This window comes from Musa acuminata, chromosome BXJ1-2 (genome assembly GCF_036884655.1).
Source record: "Musa acuminata AAA Group cultivar baxijiao chromosome BXJ1-2, Cavendish_Baxijiao_AAA, whole genome shotgun sequence".
In the NCBI taxonomy this organism is placed as follows: domain Eukaryota; kingdom Viridiplantae; phylum Streptophyta; class Magnoliopsida; order Zingiberales; family Musaceae; genus Musa; species Musa acuminata.
Window position 1 is genome coordinate 18,707,307 of NC_088328.1, and position 21,227 is coordinate 18,728,533.

Genomic DNA, 21,227 nt, shown 5'->3' on the forward strand with positions numbered 1-21,227 from the left:
TTGTTCACTTTGCCAATTCATTTTCAATTCATCTTCACTAATTCTCTTTTCTGTCACTGCTGCAGCATTGGATAATCATTCCAGAGCAATTGATGCTTCTGAGATTACATCTGGGGGTACAAGACCAGTTCACATATATGATGCCTTTTTTAATCCAAAATTCTTGAGCATTGTCCTGTGATCAGGAATAATGACCATGTTCATGCAAAACCATTAACATGTGTGTGATTGTTTTTTTTCAAATGCATGATACAATCTGTCTTATTTAGAACTCCTTTCCCCTCTTAAGGTTCACTAATCATTTAATTTTATTTTACTCTTCAGTTTTTCATTATAATTGATTTAAACACAAAAATCATTATTCATAGTTCTGTAACTGAAAATTATGCTGAAGTTGCAAATATGCAAGCACTTTAATGCACACTAACCATTAAAAAGTGTATGTTCTATTAATCTGTTACTAAAAATGTACCAGGTTCATGTATCAATTAACATGTATTTGCAGCTCTTTTATCTGTGGCATCACCTCTTTCGTTTTTTTCTTTGTATGATCTATTTCATAGATACGATACCATTTCTAAACAAACATGCTAAGCTTTATGTATGCTTCATTTGTTTGGTATAGTTGAACTTCTTGGTGCTAGTACCATTTATAGTATTAAACTGAGTTCATGAAGGTCCTGAATACTGTCCTTGTTCAAAGCACTAAAATTGCTGGTCATATTTTCTCTATGCTATCTATTGCCTGACTCAGGTGGACATTTTTGGTTGGCACTACAATACAAATCAGTGACATAGTCTCGTTTTACTAATAAAAAATTTATATGCCCACTTTGGAGTAAAGTTTTTCCTAGCTCGGTGCAAGTAAAAAAGATATATTTTTGGGCGTTAATTTTTCTCTTTTGTTATTGCTTAACATACTTAAGTCGGGCTTTCATGGAGGGCCTTGGATTTTTACTTTCTAATGCTATCCTTGTTTTATCTATCAACTACAGCTTGTGGACATATAGCTAGCAGCAAGTCCAAAACTATCTAGTTTCACCAGCTTATTATTTGTTGTACTGGAAAATATTTTTCTACAGAGATTTATCTATTAGAATGTTTCACTTAAATTTGAGGCAGACAAGCTAGTCACTGTTCTCTGAAGTCTTTCATGCACTAAATGTTTATGACAATATTTTTTTTCCTCTTTTTCTTCAGGATGTGAGTTAGAGAAGAAAGCTTCAAGTAGAAGAGAAGTACCTGGCAATGCTTCAAGTAAATATCAATCTGTGACAAAATTTGTTGAACATGGCCTAGTCAATAATCAACATCATCGAAGAGGTAAGTTCACTTAACTGAGTCTGTTGAGGCTGTTATTATTAGGTATTACAATAGGATAACAGATTCTTCAATGGAGATCTGTCTTGTATTATTTCTCTAGCAGGAAAAAATATGTTGGTTGTAAATTAACAGTTTTGTTACTGAAACATTTTTTCTGTCTTGCATGGTTATTTATAGACTGTTTTCCAAGAATTTGAAGGGCATTCCATAGTGCATTAAGACTGGCTGGTCCACCAGTAGAGTTAGTGCTGGTATGGACAATATCAAATGGTACAAGCTGTCAGAAAGAAAGAAGGAAACAGTGAAGGAATTAGAGGGACTTACCGGTTTAGATTTTTTTTTTTGCTGGATTTTGAAGGTCTGATGCCTTCTTCTCTACTTTCCCACCTTGAGTTTAGCATTGAACCGTAAGTCTAACCAGTCCACTTAAATATTTTCTTAAAGAGTTAAATGGATTAGTAACAATTTACTCAAGTGAAACAACTCAGTTCTTAAGGGAAAATGTCCTAATAACCATTCAGTTCTTGACCAGTATCCATCAGAACTGATTGGTATGTTCACTCTTCAAAGAATATTGTCCCACATTTTTCCAGTATAGGCAGTATGTCTTGGTATTTGTCATAGTTTAAAAATAAGATCCCTGAGTTGAATATTGGAAACCTCATTTCCTGTTGGGTAGATAATGCAGTTTCCCTCATAACCCATATTATTTCAATACCGACTATTATAGAATACTTCAAAGTGTTATTTGTTCATACCATAGTCATGTGCAACTATGTAGCTTACACATTTATCCATCACAATTTCAGAAGCCCCAGCTCCACTTGCATCCAAAATTTACTACTCACGTGGAGACCATCGTCTCCGGTGGGAGCTTTGCCACCTTTTCCATGAATCATATGCTAAAGAGCATGGCAGAGATTTTCAAAGTCCAGAAGAAGCACGGGAGAATGACATGTTATCTTCACAGATCTCCTCTTCTAGTAAATTGCCTCATGGAACAGTCAGAGATGATGTCGCTCCAAATTAAGGTATGAAAAGGACTAATCTTTTTTCTAGAATATGATGGCAAACTCAACCTTTATTGCTTTAAAGCTCAATTTTCTTTTTTTAAATTTCAAGTCAAAACAAATATGACACTTCTTATCTCTGATTGTCAAACAGTGTTTTGCTATTCGCTGTTTTATTTCAAAAGACTAGTAATGTTAGCTTTTTGTGGAAACTTCCGGAGCAACTTGACAAATTGAGGTGTTCTTTAATAAGAATGTTCTTAAACGAGTCTTCAAGTAAAAGAAACCAGCATTTCCAAAAGTTTCAGTGATTCCTTTGGAGATATTAGACAGAAGTATTAGTCTGCCTAGAAATATTTTTTCCAGACTTTTATTAAATCATCTAGCTAGCTGTTGGACTTTGGAATCAAATGCACATAATATGTGATTGTGTCCCAGAGCTATTTTATTTTGAACTTCTTTACAAACACAACCAAGCCTCTCAAATACTGGTGTCCTTTTACATGGATTTTTCTGTCCATTTGGTTCTAACAAGGGTTACAGTTTTATAAGTCAAAAAGTTATTATATTTGCTGCCTTGCTTCTTAATAATTAAGCGCAAGCTTTGAAGGAGGCTTAAAATTGAATCTATGAGTCAGCAGATCAGGTTAAATTTGAGGCATCAATAAACTGAAGGTTCTTTTGAGTACATCTAAATTACCTTAAAATGATATTACCTTGTCTTATAATCAATTAGATTTATTCCCAGTTTGCTACAGTTTGATTATTTCTTATATATCTTTTTTTGGTAAGACCAGTTTTCATCTCAAAGTTTAACTAGACATAATCTTCCTTTCTATCATTTTTGACAAAAAGGTGTAGTGACGGCGCATCAAAAAAATAAGGACCTTTTTTATTTTATGTTTTTGTTTATGCTTCTGTATGATCATAGATGATCATGTTGAAGTTTAATGCCAGTTTTCCTTGGGAGTTAATCTTGTTTTTTTATCAATGAGAATATAGTAGGGTTGAAATCTGTTTAGAATTATGAAAACCTTATATAAAAAATATCTGAATTGAAGCAGGACTAAGATTGATATACTCTAATTAATCACAGTGAACATCTTATGTAAGTAAAACTAAAAAAAGCTACCTACATGATTTATTAAACAGCTTATCAAAGTAACCCAGTTATCTTTGTTTGATCTCATGTTTTTGTTATCTCCTTCTATGCATCTGATTTTATTGGATCCTTTAGTTAGTTTCTATTCTCCATCCTTAGTATTTAACTTGCATGAGAATTATATGTCATGCAACTATACTTGCTAATGATTTTTCTAGTTTCTTTATGACTCGACACTTTTTGAAATTCATTATAATTTGGTTACGTAATTTATTATGAGGTAATATCATGTATGATTACTTTCTCATAATTCTATCAGCTTCATTTCTAGTGAATTTATATATTATTAAACTATCATTGTCTTGACAATTTTCTCAGGCTTTAAAAGGAATAATATAATTAGTATTGTCTCTCTAAAATAAAAAAAAGATCACTTTCACAACATATGTGTCAATAAAGGTTTTAAGTTTTGGTGGAAGCAATCTAAGTAAGTTGTACCTAACTATTTCAGCTGGTTTCTGTTGGACTTTAGTAGATTCAGCTGGTCCAGCGGTTTCATACAGTTTTGATATGTTTCAGTTGGAATTGATTGGTCTCAATAAATTTTTTCCTCATTTTGTTGACAGTCTGATTTTGATCAAACTCGACCAGCAATGATTAGACTTAATTATTCCAAGCACTTGGAGAATATTTTTCTTGCTTTCTTTTTTTTATTCTTTGGTAATTAGCAATACTTACATCACTCTTAAAAACATTCATCCTTTCTATTTAAATGTCCACAAACTAGCCAATGACTTCAGCGATCAGCCAATAACAATGAGCACTAGCATATATCTTACCTCATTTTAGCATTTCTGATTAAACCTTAAATGTCAAGTCAAGAAACTGAGGTGCAACAGTTCAGGTATTAACAATTTCATTCATCTAGTCAAATAAAGTTGTACTTATGTTATGCATAATATGGCACTACTAGGTAGTGTATATGTAATGTCTTAAAATTGGTACTTCAGACTTCATAGTTATATCTTTGAAGATTGACTACCATGGTTGACAATTCATGGTGCCCACGGTGACAAACTTTCAGCCAGAAGTCCAGATACTGGACCTAAACAATGGTCTGTAGTTGTCACTTAGGTCTGTTTGTCTTGGCTAGATTGTGCCCCACTGAATAGTTTTATAATATGTAGTCTCAAATTAAAAATTGATAAACAAGAAGCATATGTATCACTTCTTATGGAAATTTTTATCATTTCAACCATTTAAGGTTCAACAATTCCAAATCTAGATTCTAGTCATTTCAGCTAAAAATAATGTATGATCAGTAGTTGGAGAAAATGTAACTTGTACATTGCAAGGTTTACTCAGTTAAAGTTGAATGGACTTGCTACTTATTGCAGGCAAGAAAAAGTATAACAAATAAGAAATCTACTATGCCTCTTTCATCCTCCTATACAAGTGCCATATGGCAATCATAAGGTTTATGAGGCTGAAGACATTCCAGACCTTGGTTGATTTTAATTTGTCATCAAAGGAAAGCAGATCAAGGATTAATCAGTGATCAACTACAAATAGTGTTGAATATACTACTCTGATTTTATTCATGTTGTTACTTGCTAGTTTGCATGTGGCTCCTGTTCATCAAATTCTCAACCAATCGTTGTCTTTGGTGAGATTATGACATTATCCTAGTCTGAGAACCAACGATCTTTTTTGTCCATATCATACATGGGTAAGACATTTATGGGTAAGACATTTATTTAGACATGCCTTATGAGTTTTTCTTTTCTTGCATAAGAATTTTGATTAAAGGGTTACAAATTGAGAAGATAGTGCTTACTCCTCATATATCACTAACTTCTGAGTATCGTTGAATAAAAATGAGATTTTACATTTACATGTCTTTTCAATTGACAACCAGAAAGATGCATGCAACTTGGCTGCTGTTCAAAGCCCTGATCAGATTCTGGCACAAACTTCAGACCTATGCTTTGGAAAATCAAGATCACCATCAACTATAAGCTTCTCAAACCAATTTTGTTACATCTTCCAAAACCTTAGGTGCCTGCAGCTGCTGCTTTAGCTCCGGCAGGGATGATGAGAACCAGAATCTTTTGACACCATACTCCTCATAGGAACTCAGGTAGAACTGTTGTGAATCTTCCACTCTAATCTGATTTTGGAAGTCAGAAATTGATATACATATTAAATGGCATATACACGTCTTATTTTTTTCTATTCTTGAAGCTTCTATAACAACCTCCATTATCTATTTCTTTTGCCAAAATTCATTACGAGCCATAGGTCACTTTTTTCTGTGTGCAAGCTCGAGTTCTATACCGATGTGTCTATGTTCCAACATGATCATGTGTCATTTTTGTTCACGATGACCTTAGCATGTGAACTTACCTTCCAGAAAAAGGACAGGGTTGATTACTGTTGAGAAAATTAGAATGACTTGAGTCTGGAATTTGAATAGGACCAGCCACATGATGGATACCTGGAAGACACATTTCGTTGCTGGCTGATTCTATGACTTGTTCATTTTCATTTATAATTCAACACATTCTTCATATACAGGATATGAATGTACTAATTACATGGAAACTCCCTTGCTAATAGTTTAGCTTTGCCAGCCACATTTTCTTTTATGGTAAACATCGTTTAATTGAAAGAATAAGAGAATGCTGTGCCTGTAGGCATATGCTGGGTCATCCTTGCCCATGCCCCCATGCCATGAATTAGTAATCCTTGAAAACGATGTGACCATTAATGTTTTTGATTCATGGCCATTGGCTCATTGGTCATTCCGATTTGCTGGACATGGGAACTTTAGATTGTTAACCGGAGTTTACATGGAGACTTTCCTGGCCATTTGTTTATCACATAATTGACTTGGGAGCAAATTGGCCATGCTAATGACAGAGTTCTAACATCAGTTGAACAATCGTCGCAAATAATCTGTTCTGTATTGTTGTCCAATATGCTGTTAGGGTACTTTTTTTCGACCTGTGTTGTCGATCTGGAACAGACAATTAATGCTTCACCTTTTTTTTTAATCTTTTTTGCTGCTCATTGCTGTTCCCTTAGCTGTGTCATGCAAGAGTGCATTTTATTGCTAGTGTAAAATTTTGTACCAATTTATCTTAAATATATATATAGAAGCATAACCTGCTGGCTGTTTTCTAAATTAAATTACTTTTTCAAATTTATCTAAGACTGGGTTTCTCCAAAGTCATTTCAATTTCAATCTTTAATTCCTACTATGATTTTGGTAGAGGATTTCTCCATTAACTTTCTTTTTTGTGTTCAGATACATGAACAACAAAGCTAGCAGATTGAATTGTCCGGACCGCTAGCTGTCTCCATATTTTGGTTCCTTGAAGAGATCATTATTTTGTATACCTCCAAGTAATTGTAAAGAAATGGTCAGGTGCACAGCAAAAAGGTGGTTTTTGGTCTCTCACTATTTGGTATACAAGTTCAATTTTGTTTACATTCCCAATGACCTCATTCTCATTGACACTGTAAATCCAATTCTGTTATATATAGAAAAATGATCTCTGCCTGCATCTTGCAAAATGTGTTTCAGAATGTGTAAATCCAATTCTGTTATATTATAGAAAAATGATCTCTGCCTGCATCTTGCAAAATGCGTTTCATAATGCGAAGCAGATGGTTGATATGGTATGTTGTCTTGATCGAGCTGATTCCGATGCCTAAGGACATGTATCCTCATTTTTTATTGTTTAATTAGGACCAATATGCGCATATAACCTTTCCTGTTCTCACTTCTCATGAATAGTTTCTTCTTTTTTATTTATTCTGTTGTTATTTTGAATAAAAACCATTCAAAAAATATTTAATTATATTTTTCTAATGACACTTTGGAGATGAAGACATCATCTAGAATTGGTTGCTTTCGAGTGTGTGCGTACAATTAAATCATTATGTACTGTGAAATTTTCGTCATATATAAAATTTCACATGTTATAGTATAAATTGTTAACAAAAAAAAAGTAAATGACGATTGCCTTTTTCTTCCTTCCGTAAATAAATTAAAATACAAGCATATAAATCCTATTAATACTTATAACTGAATCGAGCTTTTCGTATACTGACGACGGTCAAGATTATTAGATCCGGGAAGATCTTAGCACTTCTTGTACATTAGTTTCCTTGTGTCGATTCGATCGATGATTACGCCCCCCACTATGTTGACACCTTCAGCTCGGGATGAGTACTCCCTCTCCAAGTTCATCAAGATCTTAGCGGGTATCAGATCTCCGAAGCAGTTCCAAGCCATCCATTCCTTCATCACCAAGCTCGGATTCTCTCGCTTTACCGTTCTGGTGAGCGGCTTGATAGATCTCGCCCTCAAATGTGGATCCTTGGACGACGCGGACAAGCTGTTCGACGATATGCCCCACAAGGATGTCGTCGCGTGGACTTCCATGATCATCGGCCACGCACGCCACGGGCAGTCTGACAATTCTGTCTCTTTGTTCCGGGCAATGCTCGCCAGTGGCACGGCACCGAATTGGTACACTTTCTCTGGCGCTTTGGCTGCTTGTTCCGGCATCGGAGTTGAGGCCCTGGATTACGGTAAGCAAATCCATGCTCAGGTGCTTAAGTCGAGCTTCCTGGGGCCAGTCGATCCCGTTGTTTACAATGGGTTGCTTGACATGTACTCCAAGTGTCAGTGTCTCTTGTTCGCTCGGAGACTATTTGGTTCCATGACAGTCAAAGGCCTTGTTGCTTGGAACTCGATGATGTCTGGTTACCTGCGATGTGGGCAAGCCGAGGAAGCTTTGGAGTTGCTCATGTTGATGGTCGCTTATGGTATGAGACCCGGTGACTTCACATATGCTATCTGTGTCGACGCGTGCACCGCTCTGGCGTCGATCAAGCAGGGACTTCAGCTTCATGCTTCGATCATCAAAAGTGGATTTGATTCAGACTTGGTTATCAGAAACGGTTTGGTGGATATGTATGCAAAGTGCGGTTGTATTGGTTCGGCGAAGCTCGTCTTTGAAATGATGCCTTCAAGCGACCCGGTGCTTTGGACCACCATGATTTCGGCTTTCGGGAAGTATGGATGTGTTGGTGAGGCAATTATGATGTTTGAAAAGATGGTTGAGCTGAAGATCGAACGTGATGGAATCACGTACCTTGCAGTTTTATCTGCCTGCAGCCATGGGGGGCTGGTCGGTGAAGGTTGGCACTATTTTCGATTGATGTTTGAGGAAGAAGGCACCGCCATTGCAGAGTCGGAACATTATGGATGCATGGTCGATCTTCTATGCCGAAGTGGCTGCTTGGAGGAAGCTCTCAGTTTCATTGAAGGCATGCCATTAGAGCCAAGCATTGCTGTTTGGAGTACATTGCTTACCGCTTGTCGGATATATGGTAACACCAAGCTTGGTAAGCTAGCTGCTTGTCGGCTATTTAAACTGGATCCAGAATTCCAGAGCAATTGGGTTATTCTCTCCAGCATACATGCGGCAGAAAGCGAATGGGATAAGACATGGAAGTTAAGGGAAAGCATGAAGGGTGAGAATGTGAAGAAAGAGCCAGGGAGTAGTTGGATTGAGCTCGGTGATGGTGTACATGTATTCCACACGGCAGACAGGTCTCTACCTCAGGTGCTTGAGATCCTCCAGACTCTGGAGGCACTGAACAAGGATTTGATCATCCTACATGTGGAGAGATGAGTCATCCTGTGATGATAAACTTTATAGCTACAGATGAAAGGTCCAGATTTCTCCCATCTATCACAGTTCTTGGAAAAATAGAAGAAACCATCTCTTTCTTTTGATTTCTTCATCGATTGGCATTCTTCGGAGGATCTTTAAAGTGCGGCATACGTGAGGGTAAATTGAATAATCCTTTTAGCTCCGTATCATAAATGATCGACCACTTGCATTGCATTTGTGGCTTCTACGCTGATTACTGAGGTGTAGTGGGAGGTAAAACTATATATAGTATTATGCATCATGCCTCCAATATTAACTCTATGATGTGTAACTTTTGATAGAAAAATTGTAGTGTATCTATCTGGATCTTCGTTTTAGGATTAGCCACTCATTCACCTCATTTTTTTTCTGTCACATTGATTGATTGGTTATTTGTCATGTCCAAAGTTAAAGAGGGTGATGAAGAATTTCATCCACATTTGTTTTTGTACCATTTGAATCTGTCAAAATTATAGTTTCGTGTGTGTCGGTGGTCTTCAGTATGCTACCAAAGACATGATGAAATCAGAGGTGAATTTACAGACAAGGCTACTGTAATTGAATCAGCAAAGTGTCTCGGTGCCCAAACATCGATATGAGTGTACCTGAAATTTCTGTCATGAGGTTTGAATCGACTTGCTCCAAGTAAACAGGAATATCTGGACGAAGAAGTCCAATTTGTGAAGCAGATCACACAGTAGCCAATACGGGTGCACGTTTATACAGCCACCGTGGATATCATCCTCTTTTTCAAAATCCAGTTTCTTTGAGAGGATTTAGCATTTGCCAGCATTGAGTTCCCTTCATACCCAGGCATGCAATGCATCAGCTAATCTGTTGCCAGTAATCGTTAGCTTTTAGCTGGCTAAACCGGTTTGTTCTGATTGATCCAGGTCGAAACCTCACGAAGGCTGAATTAACTTCACTCAACTCCACATTCTGAGCTCTGCCTGGACTGGCATTTGTAAGCCCACAACGGTTTTATTTCTTTTGCATGGAAGTATGATGAATTTGGGAAATGCTAAGTTGAAACACATAGCATTGTTTTTAACCTGACTTATGACTTTGAGAAAAAGGCAAAAAAGGTGACAGAATATGTTAAATCAGGATGAATTAAACTTAAATATGAGAGAGAGACATTAAGCATATGATTAAAGAGAATATTTCATTCATTGTCTCTAACCACATTGATGAAATCCACGTCAGAAATAAATAAACGCAACACAACAACAGAACAATTACTCTACACAAGCAGCCGAGATACGTCAGCACTGATTCTTGCAATCATGCAATACCATCAAACATTACTGATCAATGACAACATTTAGAAGGAAACAAAAACAGTTCTTAAAGGATAAAATAACCTCAACAGTTGTGGAAATCCAACTTTGATCCTCCACTTCCATTGCCGTGGATCCCAGTAATAGAACATCCTCTTTGAGTGCTGCTTCATTGATGGCAATGATTCATCATGTTGCTTGTGGCATTAGAAATCATTTCTCTGATACCATTAAAGGATCTGAACCCCAACATTCTTTTCACATCATGCCTGCCTGTTGGAATCATCTGATGAATTCTCTGGGCACAAATAGTATAGCCCCTTACAAGCCCACATAACAGCAAATATCTGACACCAATGATGATGATCAAGAGAGATGAGGGTAAGGAGGAGAAAAATAAAACTGAATGTCCTAAACATTTACAGACCCCCTTGCAGCCTTCTACATGGCACCGTCGTGGCCTATCCAACTAAATAAATCACAGAAGAAAGAAAAAGATGGGATGACAGGCACTCTTCACCAAAAAGTGATGTTTCAACAGTAGCCTCAATTGGCTCGTAAGATGTCAATGATTTGGTGGCTAACCAAGCAGGAACCTAATTACATCGCTAAGTGAAATTATTCCTTCCACACGCTTGCTGCCAGCCTCAACAATGATAACTCGTCGCACCCCTGTCACCAATCAAAGATGGGCATAAGATAACAAACACATGAAAACTAACATCACAATGACCATATTATACCAGGATTTGCTAATTTCTCCATCACTTTTTGTAAAGGATCAGTGCGGAGGCACATCTGGCATCTCTGACCGTTAAAAAACCCATTCGGTGAGTTTGCATCTTGCCCTAGTTGCAGTGCCTAATTTTGGCATAGAAAAGAACAGAAATATCCATTCAGTTAGGTCATTGAGTAAACAAAAATAGGACACAATTTATCAAGAACTATGGTTGTTTTACATCAATTCATATAACAGCAGCGGAAGTTCCTAGAATGTTAAAAAATGATAAAAGCTTTTTGTACAATGTTTCACAAATTCTAGATCATTGGTTTAGTATAACATAGTGCCACTGATCTATTTCCAAGAGCAATATAGAGTTTAGCTTAAGCAGTATTTGATCAACTTTAAATACCGCCCCTAAAGAAATGAATAAAATGTAGGAATAAAATGTTAAAAAGGTGATCTATTATACCAAACGAGAACCTAAATTTTTATTTCTTACATCGCTTCCTTCCAATCACATTGTAAGAGTTAGCACATAATGGAAAATTCAAGGCTGTCTGTTATGAAAATAAAAGCCATTAACCTTGGCTTGTATGAATCAAAGAGAGAAAGGGTTGTTGACATTTAATCTATTGGTGTCTGTAACCCAAATTTTAATCGGTAAAAGATTACAATGTGATCAGTCATTCATAGTCAATCCACTTGATAAGGAGATGACTAAAAAATTTAAAATTGGCATCTAGGCACCTGTCGTACAGTGAGGGCTGCATTTTACTAAAACACCACACCCGAGAGTTGCCTGTAGTAAATTTACATGACCTTGTCCTCCTAGTGGAACAATTTTTAAGATCCTATAGTATTATTGTTTCTAACTGAGGGAGATGAATTTCTCACAATTGACATTTGTTCAGGGCAACATCTACTAAATAAGCTGTTGTTTGGTGAAAACCATGTCCAAATCTACCTTAAGCTGGCAATCAACTACCCAGTGCCTGTTAATCTTTTCCTCATCAATCAAGGACATGAGATCAGCTGGATAAGGACCTCGTGATCCTTTGAGCATGCCAGACTATGTCATTAACTCAATTTGTGGTATGGACCTCATATCAGTCACCCCTCCGCAGACCATTGAAGGTCTATTATACCCCAGAATACCAGTCAATCTTCTTATCCTGGTTAAATCACAGCTTCCATGGCCTCTCAAGTCCCCAAGAGTATTCTGTTTAAATCACAGCCACTCTGGCCTCGAGTCCCAGAAAGTGCTGATGGCATGTTGGCATGGCTTTTACTCAAAGAAAGGAATGCTGATGAATACTTTAGGGTAGGATTGTTTTAATAAAAGAATAAGTTCTACATGTTTACCTGATGAATACTGATCTCATCAAGGTGTATCTGCGCATAAATTCTGTCTTTAGCCAAAGCTGTGATGTCACTGCAGAGATGACAGAAACCTCCCACATTCACCGAACAACAAATAGAAGGAACATAAAAACACTGGAAAGTGGAAATGCAGAACTGGCAATTTGGCATACCTTCTGGAGTATGTATCCACCAAAGAATCATTGTCATCAACTATGGGTATTGAACTAACTTCAGCTGTAGACAAAAGGTACTAGAACTCATTAGAAACTTGATATGCAATTTATGTACTTGCAAATTTATAGATAAGGTTAACGTTAACTTTGAGGTTAGAAGTGATATAAAAAAGCTCAAAGGTCTTAGGAAAAAAAGGCACATTGATACCAGGCTCAAAATAATACATTCTCAAGTTAACAATAAGTTCTTCATTGGCATGATCAACCCTCAAAAGCATAAAGCTCAAAGTTAACGTAAAGCATGATCCTTATCATTTCACCTAAAGCATGTTAACGTAAAGCATGTTCTTCATTGGCATGCTTTATTTCACCTAAAGCATGTTCCTTATTAAAGCATAAAGCTTTAAAGAAATCAATCAATATGGTATAGCCAAATCAAACTTTTACCACTGATCATCCGGTTAGAAATAAAACAAAAAAAGATATAGAGAAACTGAAATCACACCATGAAAATGACCAACCATCAGAAAATAAAGCAAGATACCACACCAAAAGCAAAGCAAAAAAAAAAAGAGGATATGTTAAAGCTAGAGCAGTGGAGAAGACATTGCAACAATTTACAAATCAGATAAACATGCTAAAAGTCCACCTTGAACCAACAAAGAAAGAGCCAAGCTGAGCGATGCATTTGGTCTTAACATGGCTAATGGACGTCCACTTTGATCTCCAATTCGAGGAACCCATGTACCCAATGGAATTTTGCAAATTGGTTGTTGTAAAATTGGTAAAGAACTGGAAGAATGTCTAAAGTGCCTGCAGATACCTGGAAGTTGAGAAGAAAAACTGTTAAGGTCCATCATTAGACCGTGTACAATGATGTGACAGACACACAACAAACAAGACTTTGCTTACATTGTAGGATTCCTGAAAGAGAAGCAAGATGCAACAACTGTGGAAATGATCCATCTTGATCTGTTGAATGGATAATTGGAACTGTTGACACTTTATTTTGCAGAATCTTCAGAGCTACATCTTTCAAAGAATCATACGGACCAGCCTAGAGAAAAGATTAGCATTTTATAATGAGTTTAATATGGTATTTATGTATATAATCATTCAAAAAACCATCAGGACAATCCTAGACAAAAGAATAGCACTTTATGATAAGTTCAATATGGTATCTGACTTTATGATAAGATCAATATGGCATCTAAATATATAAATGCAACAGTAATAGTGACACTGAAAAAATAACATTAACTTTAAGAATCTATCTTAAAAGCCCCTTATGCCGCAATTAGCTAAGGTAATCATTAAGAAAGGTAAAAAAAGTGTAGTCCTATATTTCACAATAAAACAAATCCAGGCCAACAAGAACATAACAAAATTGTGATCCTTTACTACACTGTCAAGGAATTATTAGTTGGCCAAGATATAATCTTTGAACACACAAGAAATTCTCATTTAGCATTTTTCATGAATACTCTATTTCAAAGATTGAAATATCGTACCATATCGGAGTTTCGATATTCGCTCGATACGGTATGGTACTGTATACCGAACGATATATATATATATATATATATATATATATATATATATATATATATATATATATATATATATATATATATATATATATATATATATATATATATATATATATATATATATATATATATATAAACAAAAAAGAATTTTTCGGCTACGTTGCTGAGGCGACGTCGCGTCACCTTTTTCGGCGACGTTGCCGAGGCAACACAGCGTCGCCTTTTCCCGCCTAGAGAGAAAGAGGCGACGTCACCGAGACGACATCGCATATATATATATATATATATATATATATATATATATATATATATATATATATATATATATATATATATATATATATATATATATATACCGCTCGGTAGTGGGCGGTCCGTGTACCGATCTGCTGACGGACCGCTACATACCGCCCGTACGTATTATTCAAAATTGTAATCCTTGCTCTATTTTCTCATATATGAGGGCATTGCACACATCTACTTAACATTCTCTGAAGTTACTGTCAAGTGCCAATTTAATACAGAATCTTTGCATTCTGATAACTAGGATTATCCAAATATTATTATAGAGGCTTGCCTCATCTAATTTATTGCCAAAAATATGATGCTAATTATTTATGGTGTTTTAAGCTTGAGATAATAAAGTTACTGACGCTGTCATGAAAAATTATATTTTAAAACGTATCATGAATTATGTGATGATATATGCATATTTATGAACATGATGAATGGAAGAAAAAAAGAATGAATGAATGAACAAATAGATGCTTGCCTGATGAAAGAAAAAAAAAATTCAATGCAATATCATTTGGATGATATATATAGACTCTCTACCAATGGCAGATAGATTAGTGCTAGTAGCCAGTAGGGTGATTCCTTTCAGGAATTAGTGGACCCTTAGACATGTCATCTACACAATTTCTCTATCAATAGTTGGGAAGAAAATGTCCCAACACTTTTGTGTTGAAGATTCAGTCAACCATTGGGATCTATCAGGTGTCTGACCTTAATGCCAATATTGGATGAGGTGTCAAACATCCCTTAGCAGTAAGGTTCATTATTATAAACTTTTAAAATTAAGGTTCTGTTAGCAGTAAGTGCTCATTATTATAGGACTAACAAGCTAGTCAACCTTTAGTTTCCTCTTTCAACATGAAGATAAAACAAACAAAGCATTTAGTTTGAAAGTATAACTAAATGAGACAAAACAACACGATAGCTTACGTGTATTATGCATCCTTGAACTGGTCTCCCATGCTCATCCAACTGCCTGTAAATTTGATGTTTTCCTTCTTTCCAAGCAGATATTGTGTGTGTCTCAAGTTCTTCCTCTGTTAGGTTTGAGCCATGATTTCCAAGCTGCAAGTCGCAAAAAGTTCATAATTCATAATGAAAACATAGAAATATCAAAAGGAACTAGAAAAAAGAAAAAGAAATAAGATAAACACCTAAACAAAAATCTGGCACTGAACCTAGCAAAGGACATTTTTGTTTGGCCCAAAGAATGCATAATGCCTAGTCTTTGAGTATGACAGAATTCACTGAACCAAGGCGAGCAAAATAACATTTGAAAAGAAAGCACTTAATCCATTGAGAATAATCTGTTAGGAAGAATTTTACTCAAAAGATCTTGCTTAACCAAACAACTACCACTCTGAGCATGTATAAACACCTAAACAAAAATCTGGCACTGAACATAGCAAAGGAAATTTTTGTTTGGCCCAAAGAATGCATAATGCCTACTCTTTGAGTATGACAGAATTCACTGAACCAAAGCGAGCAAAATAACATTTGAAAAGAAAGCACTTAATCCATTGAGAATAATCTGTTAGGAAGAATTTTACTCAAAAGATCTTGCTTAACCAAACAACTACCACTCTGAGCATGTATTATTACTCGCTTGATCTACATAATTACAGAAACAATTGTCAATAACAATGACAACAACATACATAAATCATCTACAATTATGCTTATAGATCACATGCCCCACTAACACCCTCACACAGGGTTTGCAAGATTAGAGAGTGAAGGAACAAAGTTTAATGTAGCACTTGGAAGGCCACAACATTGCACAACCCCACCCTGTTGTAGCACACTTTGAATCCATGGTAGGTAAAGAAAGAGACAAGAAAGGAGAAGGAAAAGAAGACAGAGAGCTTTCGGCAATTAGGTCAGCCAAGGGCTAAAAGGGAGATGGCAAGGTTCAATTGAAAAATCAATTAGAGGCGTAAGTATACTAGTATAGAACAGAAGCTTTCGTGATGGGCATTCTTCCTTGTTTTATCTTTCTTCATCCATAAACAGTTGGTTCCAGAGTTATGATTTCTATAGAAAATTAATCCTTATTTTCAAATTAGAAAGAACTACCTTCAGAATTTCTGTTAAATATCATCTTAAAAATAATCAAATAGTCTGGCTAGACATTCAGATACATGATTTTCTATTAATCAAAGTAAACATTTATTTTAGAATAGAAGCAAACATTATAATAAAACTCAAAGGTAGCTAAAGTAAATGTCTTTATCTCTACCATTTCATGATCTAATATCCAAGGAAGATCAGAGAAATATAGCTAACTTTAAACATAATGATTATTCAAACTACAATCATACAAAATGGAATCTACGATAAACAGGGGCAGAAAATATTATACACACACCTCTCTCAGAATTAAAATAAAATCCAATGCACTGAGTACACCAACAAATCGTCCGCTCAAAGAATCCCATAACGGAGCCACAGATATCCCCTGAAAATGTCTTTATTCAGAAAAATTGAGAAAAAACATGATTCTGGAGAAACGAGCATCGGTATAAATGAAATAATTGCAAACATTAGTAGGTTAATCCTTCATTTTTTGTTTCAAAATTACAGTTTCAATTTCGGATGACATTTCAGTGGTTTCTGTTTTTTTAATACAATTTTAAGATTGACTTATTTGAACTCAAAATGATAAAAAGAACCTGAGAAAATAATGAAATAAAAATCATCGAGGAAGCATTATATGGCCAAAAAGCTAATATTAAATCCAATGGCATAGCATCAATTAACTATGACAGCATTTTAGAAAACAACACACTAGCGATGGAGAAAGCATACAATAGCACAAAATTTCATGAGGACAAGTAAATAACTTGTAGTGGTTTGCTTCCTCTCACAATAAAATCCAGAAGAATGAAGAAATTTCATCAATTAATAATTCATAATGTACTAAAACATTACAGAATCATTATGGTTTATGCACCAACAATCGTTTAGTTATATGTTAAGTGGCAATGAGTTTGGCCTTCCAATTCACCATAGCTTGTCGGACAAGGGCCTTGATGCCCCAAATTAAGTTCTTCTGATGCGCCTGAACCTTATTTGTGCATAAATATGTTAACACATGCAAAATTAGACATCTTCCTCTATTATATTTTGTACGTGGACAAAGGCTTAAAACTTGTAAAACCCAGACTTAAAACTTGTAAAAGTCTAAGCCCTTGACATTTATGAAGAAAATCCTATATGTTACTTCAATTTGAAGGACAAAAGCATCAAGAAAAAATAAAATAAATTAAAAACAGAACTGTGTGTGCTTAAAAAATTCTTTCTTTATTAGTCAGCTCAAAATGTAATTACCACCAAAATAGCCAAAAAATGAACAAAGGCATGCCAGCTTCCTGCCAATCCAGTCAAAATCCAGATCTCTGTCCAACCTTCGTTTTAACATGAAGTTGTGTGCAACTTAACATGTTTGGCAATGGCAACCTTTAATGTTACCATCATCATTAGATAGTTATTTTCCGCATGATAACTTCCCATCCAGTTATTCATCCTTTTCCCATTTTTATTTTTCAGAACATTCATATCTTAAGTTTAATATGAAAAATTGTGATGCCAAATGAACCATCAGCTGATGCATCAATGCAAATCAAGGTGTTTCACCAGGAATGTGAAACTGTAAAAGGTCAGCCTATCCTAATATAAATAGATATACAAAACTGAGCAAACAACATTAGATATACAAAACTGAGCAAACAACATTTTATGCCATCCTGCAATCATAATAATTGACAGCCCAACATCAAAAAGTATATACCTGTTCATATAGGATATGAAAGGCCTGCTTCACAGGCAAATTAACATCAAGAGCAACGACCTGAGATTTAAATGAATGTTAAACCATTGGAAAATGTCACCTGATGTAGAAATCATATAAAGTTAGATTACAAATGAAGCATTTGTACCTTGCCTGACTCAGGAAGCAAATCATAAGCTGTATGTGCAGACAAGAATCCAGAAATACGATGGCGTGATATCTTTATATCAGCCTCCGAAATCCTAATAGCAGCATCTTGCACTGTGCCATCTGAAACTGCCACCTGCTTAATACAACAAATTAATACACTAGAAAAACCAAAAATGATTAAATAATGACATATTGCATGCATAACAAAGCTTGTTATCAACACTTACCACATGCTGAAAGGCTTCGTTGTCTACATCCATGCTCATTCTGCTATTAGGCGTCCGAGGACTTAATAATGGAGGTAGGGGATTAGGTTCCCGAGTTAGATAGATAGTGTTAACTATTCCATAGTTTCCCGTGACAGAAGGTTGACTTTCATCATGCTTCCACTCACCATCAACATAAAATTTGTACTGCAATTGACAAGACAAAAGTGTAAATATGTCTATCCTAACAAAGAATAATTGAACAACTTCATAAACAAAGAAATCAAGAACACAAATCTCAAGTTACACCAGTTTTGTTATCCTATGACTAGAAAGATTATCAATATACCCAATGATATACCAACTTGTAATTATTGAACAAAATAATAAAAGTCAATACTGTGCCAGAATTGAACTACATGTTTCAATATTAGCACTTTGTCAGAAGGGTGATACCAACTGGTACGTACAAGTTCTACCGGTGTTTAAAACATTGGTAGAAATGGTCTAATACCAGAACATGCATGCAGAAGCACATGATTAAATGTGTGAGCCAACAACAGTGTCACTTAAACTCCAAGTGCTACTGATATCAAAAATTTAAGCATGAACAAATTGTACAAAAATTATAACACGTACTTTAATCACCAAAAAAAAATTCAAAAAGAACCCAAGACTGACTAAAGAAATCACCCTAAGATATATAATGTAAAAAGTGATGTTCCTTAGTATAAAAAGCAAACTTAAAAGCAGTATCCAATAAAAACAGTGTATTGGCCAAGAGTATACCTGATGTAATCCTGGTGCAAGGCTGCAAATAACCTGGAACACTCTTGGGCAACCCTCCACAGGAGACATAGGTAAATATTCAGACCACCTGATGCATGTGATTTGCAAACTCATCAGCTCAAGTTAACAGTGAAACGATAATCTAGATGAACCACAAGTACTATAACCAAGCAGATACAAAGTCGTAAAGGAAGCACATTATTTTTGACTGCCATTGCAATGTGTGTTCTGACATTCTTAGAATAGTTGGGTCTGAACATCACCTGATCTTTAATTCCCATATCAATCATAAAGACATAAACCATACACCTTCTTGAAACTTGTTGTTTTTTTTGGTATTTTCTGAAGTGCATCTGATATAAGTTTACGAGCAATTTGTTCCTACAAAAGGTAAACCAATAGTTCCAACTCCAAGATAATGGCTGTTTGTGAATGCCACAGATTGCTTGATCAGATGAAAGAGTAATTTCATTAACATATCATTTATCTAGTGAATTTTTCTTAGACATTTTCCATGGACAAAATTTTTAATCTAATTCGCCTGCATCATTGAGTGCTGTACTTGAGTAGCAATGGACAAAACTGGTTCATATTTTTTTGCCTTTCAATACTAGCTTCATTAGCAATGGTGAAAAGAATAACTAAATTTGAATACAAAGATCAGGCAAGCAATTGTTTAAAAATAAATTAGAATTTGATTCTCATATATAAATTCAAGCTTGCTCCAAGACAAAATAAACATAGATTCATAGCTTACAATCATAAAAACACATCAATGTTTATTCAATGCAGTAAAAAGGAAAAGTTCAAAACCAACCTCGTAAACGAGCCGGTTAGGAAGACCCTTCTCCCACCATAAGGCCAAACAAACCGCGTTGGTACCAGCATGGCACCAGCAACACCAGCTGCCTCTTGTGAAACTTCTGTGCCTGGAGCAAACATTTTGTCCACGCCCCTAAAATGAACCAATCTAAAGCAGTACGCAGACTAACCTCCTTTTGCGCCTCACCAATAACCCACAAATGCAATCTCCGGCCTCAAGTCAAAAAGACCACCATCCCACCACCTTCTACCGGATTTTTACTGTTCGATATCAGAAAAAAAAGGAGCAAAGAGAGCCCATCTTGAATATAAGTTACTTCCTGCAACGGGATCCTCCACAGCACGCGCAGAGGACCCCTCAGTGATCACACATCCCACGCCAGGAGGCCGCGAAACGCCCAATATAGCATCAAATCACCACAAAGCCGGCTAGAAAAGGTATCTTCCAACTCAAATCTCACTTCCTAAAACACTTCTTAAACCAAAAAGAAAGCAACCAAACTCTACAATTCCAACCAGAGCAACCACTTCCAAATCCCCTAAACTCCAAATCCAACCACCATCCCCGATTCAATCCAAGCTCTGACCTCAGCAGGCCCTTCGACTCCAACAATCAAACAAAAAATCAAGCGAGATCCACGAAACAGAAAGAAATCGATCGGATTCCCAACTAGCCCTTGCAACAGAAGCAACCAGAAAATGGATCTCCGGACTCCGATTCCACGATCGCACAAGAGATTCTGAGATGCCAAATCCGAAACCCTAATCCTAAGGTTAAGGGTCGACAAATCTCACCGTATTCCACGACATCGGCTCGATCCTCGCGGGGAGAGGAAGTGGCGACGGGAGAGAGAGAGAGAGAGAGGTGTGGCGACGAAAAGGGAAGTGGAAAAAAAAAAGAGGAACGGAGAGAGAGCGAG

General features: G+C 36.0%; 3 protein-coding genes across 11 annotated transcripts in view; 2 read left to right on the plus strand and 1 right to left on the minus strand.

Moving 5' to 3' along the window:
- LOC135596578 (uncharacterized) overlaps window positions 1-7,004 on the plus strand; it is a 30,125-nt gene extending 23,121 nt beyond the window's left edge. For 8 of the 9 annotated variants that reach the window (XM_065088646.1, XM_065088642.1, XM_065088651.1 and 5 more), the window contains 5 exons: window positions 66-116; window positions 1,201-1,323; window positions 2,133-2,354; window positions 5,354-5,575; window positions 6,746-7,004. In XM_065088646.1, the coding sequence (XP_064944718.1) occupies window positions 66-116; window positions 1,201-1,323; window positions 2,133-2,353 (395 nt within the window). In that variant the 3' untranslated portion in view covers window position 2,354; window positions 5,354-5,575; window positions 6,746-7,004. The remainder of the gene's footprint in view (window positions 1-65; window positions 117-1,200; window positions 1,324-2,132; window positions 2,355-5,353; window positions 5,576-6,745) is intronic. The other variant, XM_065088636.1, reaches the window with a different exon arrangement.
- A 489-nt stretch (window positions 7,005-7,493) lies between these two features.
- Window positions 7,494-9,515, plus strand: LOC135612367 (putative pentatricopeptide repeat-containing protein At1g68930). Its single transcript, XM_065108566.1, has one exon. It carries the CDS (start codon window positions 7,629-7,631, stop codon window positions 9,144-9,146), a length of 1,518 nt encoding a protein of 505 aa, XP_064964638.1. The 5' UTR covers window positions 7,494-7,628; the 3' UTR covers window positions 9,147-9,515.
- A 1,308-nt stretch (window positions 9,516-10,823) lies between these two features.
- Window positions 10,824-21,215, minus strand: LOC135596612 (sucrose nonfermenting 4-like protein). The gene is made up of 13 exons (XM_065088683.1): window positions 20,303-21,215; window positions 19,486-19,573; window positions 18,718-18,903; window positions 18,489-18,623; window positions 18,341-18,400; window positions 16,919-17,008; window positions 15,481-15,615; window positions 13,619-13,763; window positions 13,356-13,529; window positions 12,704-12,767; window positions 12,534-12,603; window positions 11,191-11,308; window positions 10,824-11,119 (listed from the first exon to the last, which is right to left on the minus strand). The coding sequence occupies exons 1-13, from the start codon at window positions 20,425-20,427 to the stop codon at window positions 11,028-11,030; spliced, it is 1,482 nt and encodes a 493-aa protein (XP_064944755.1). The 5' UTR covers window positions 20,428-21,215; the 3' UTR covers window positions 10,824-11,027.
- Between the last annotated feature and the right edge of the window lie 12 nt (window positions 21,216-21,227).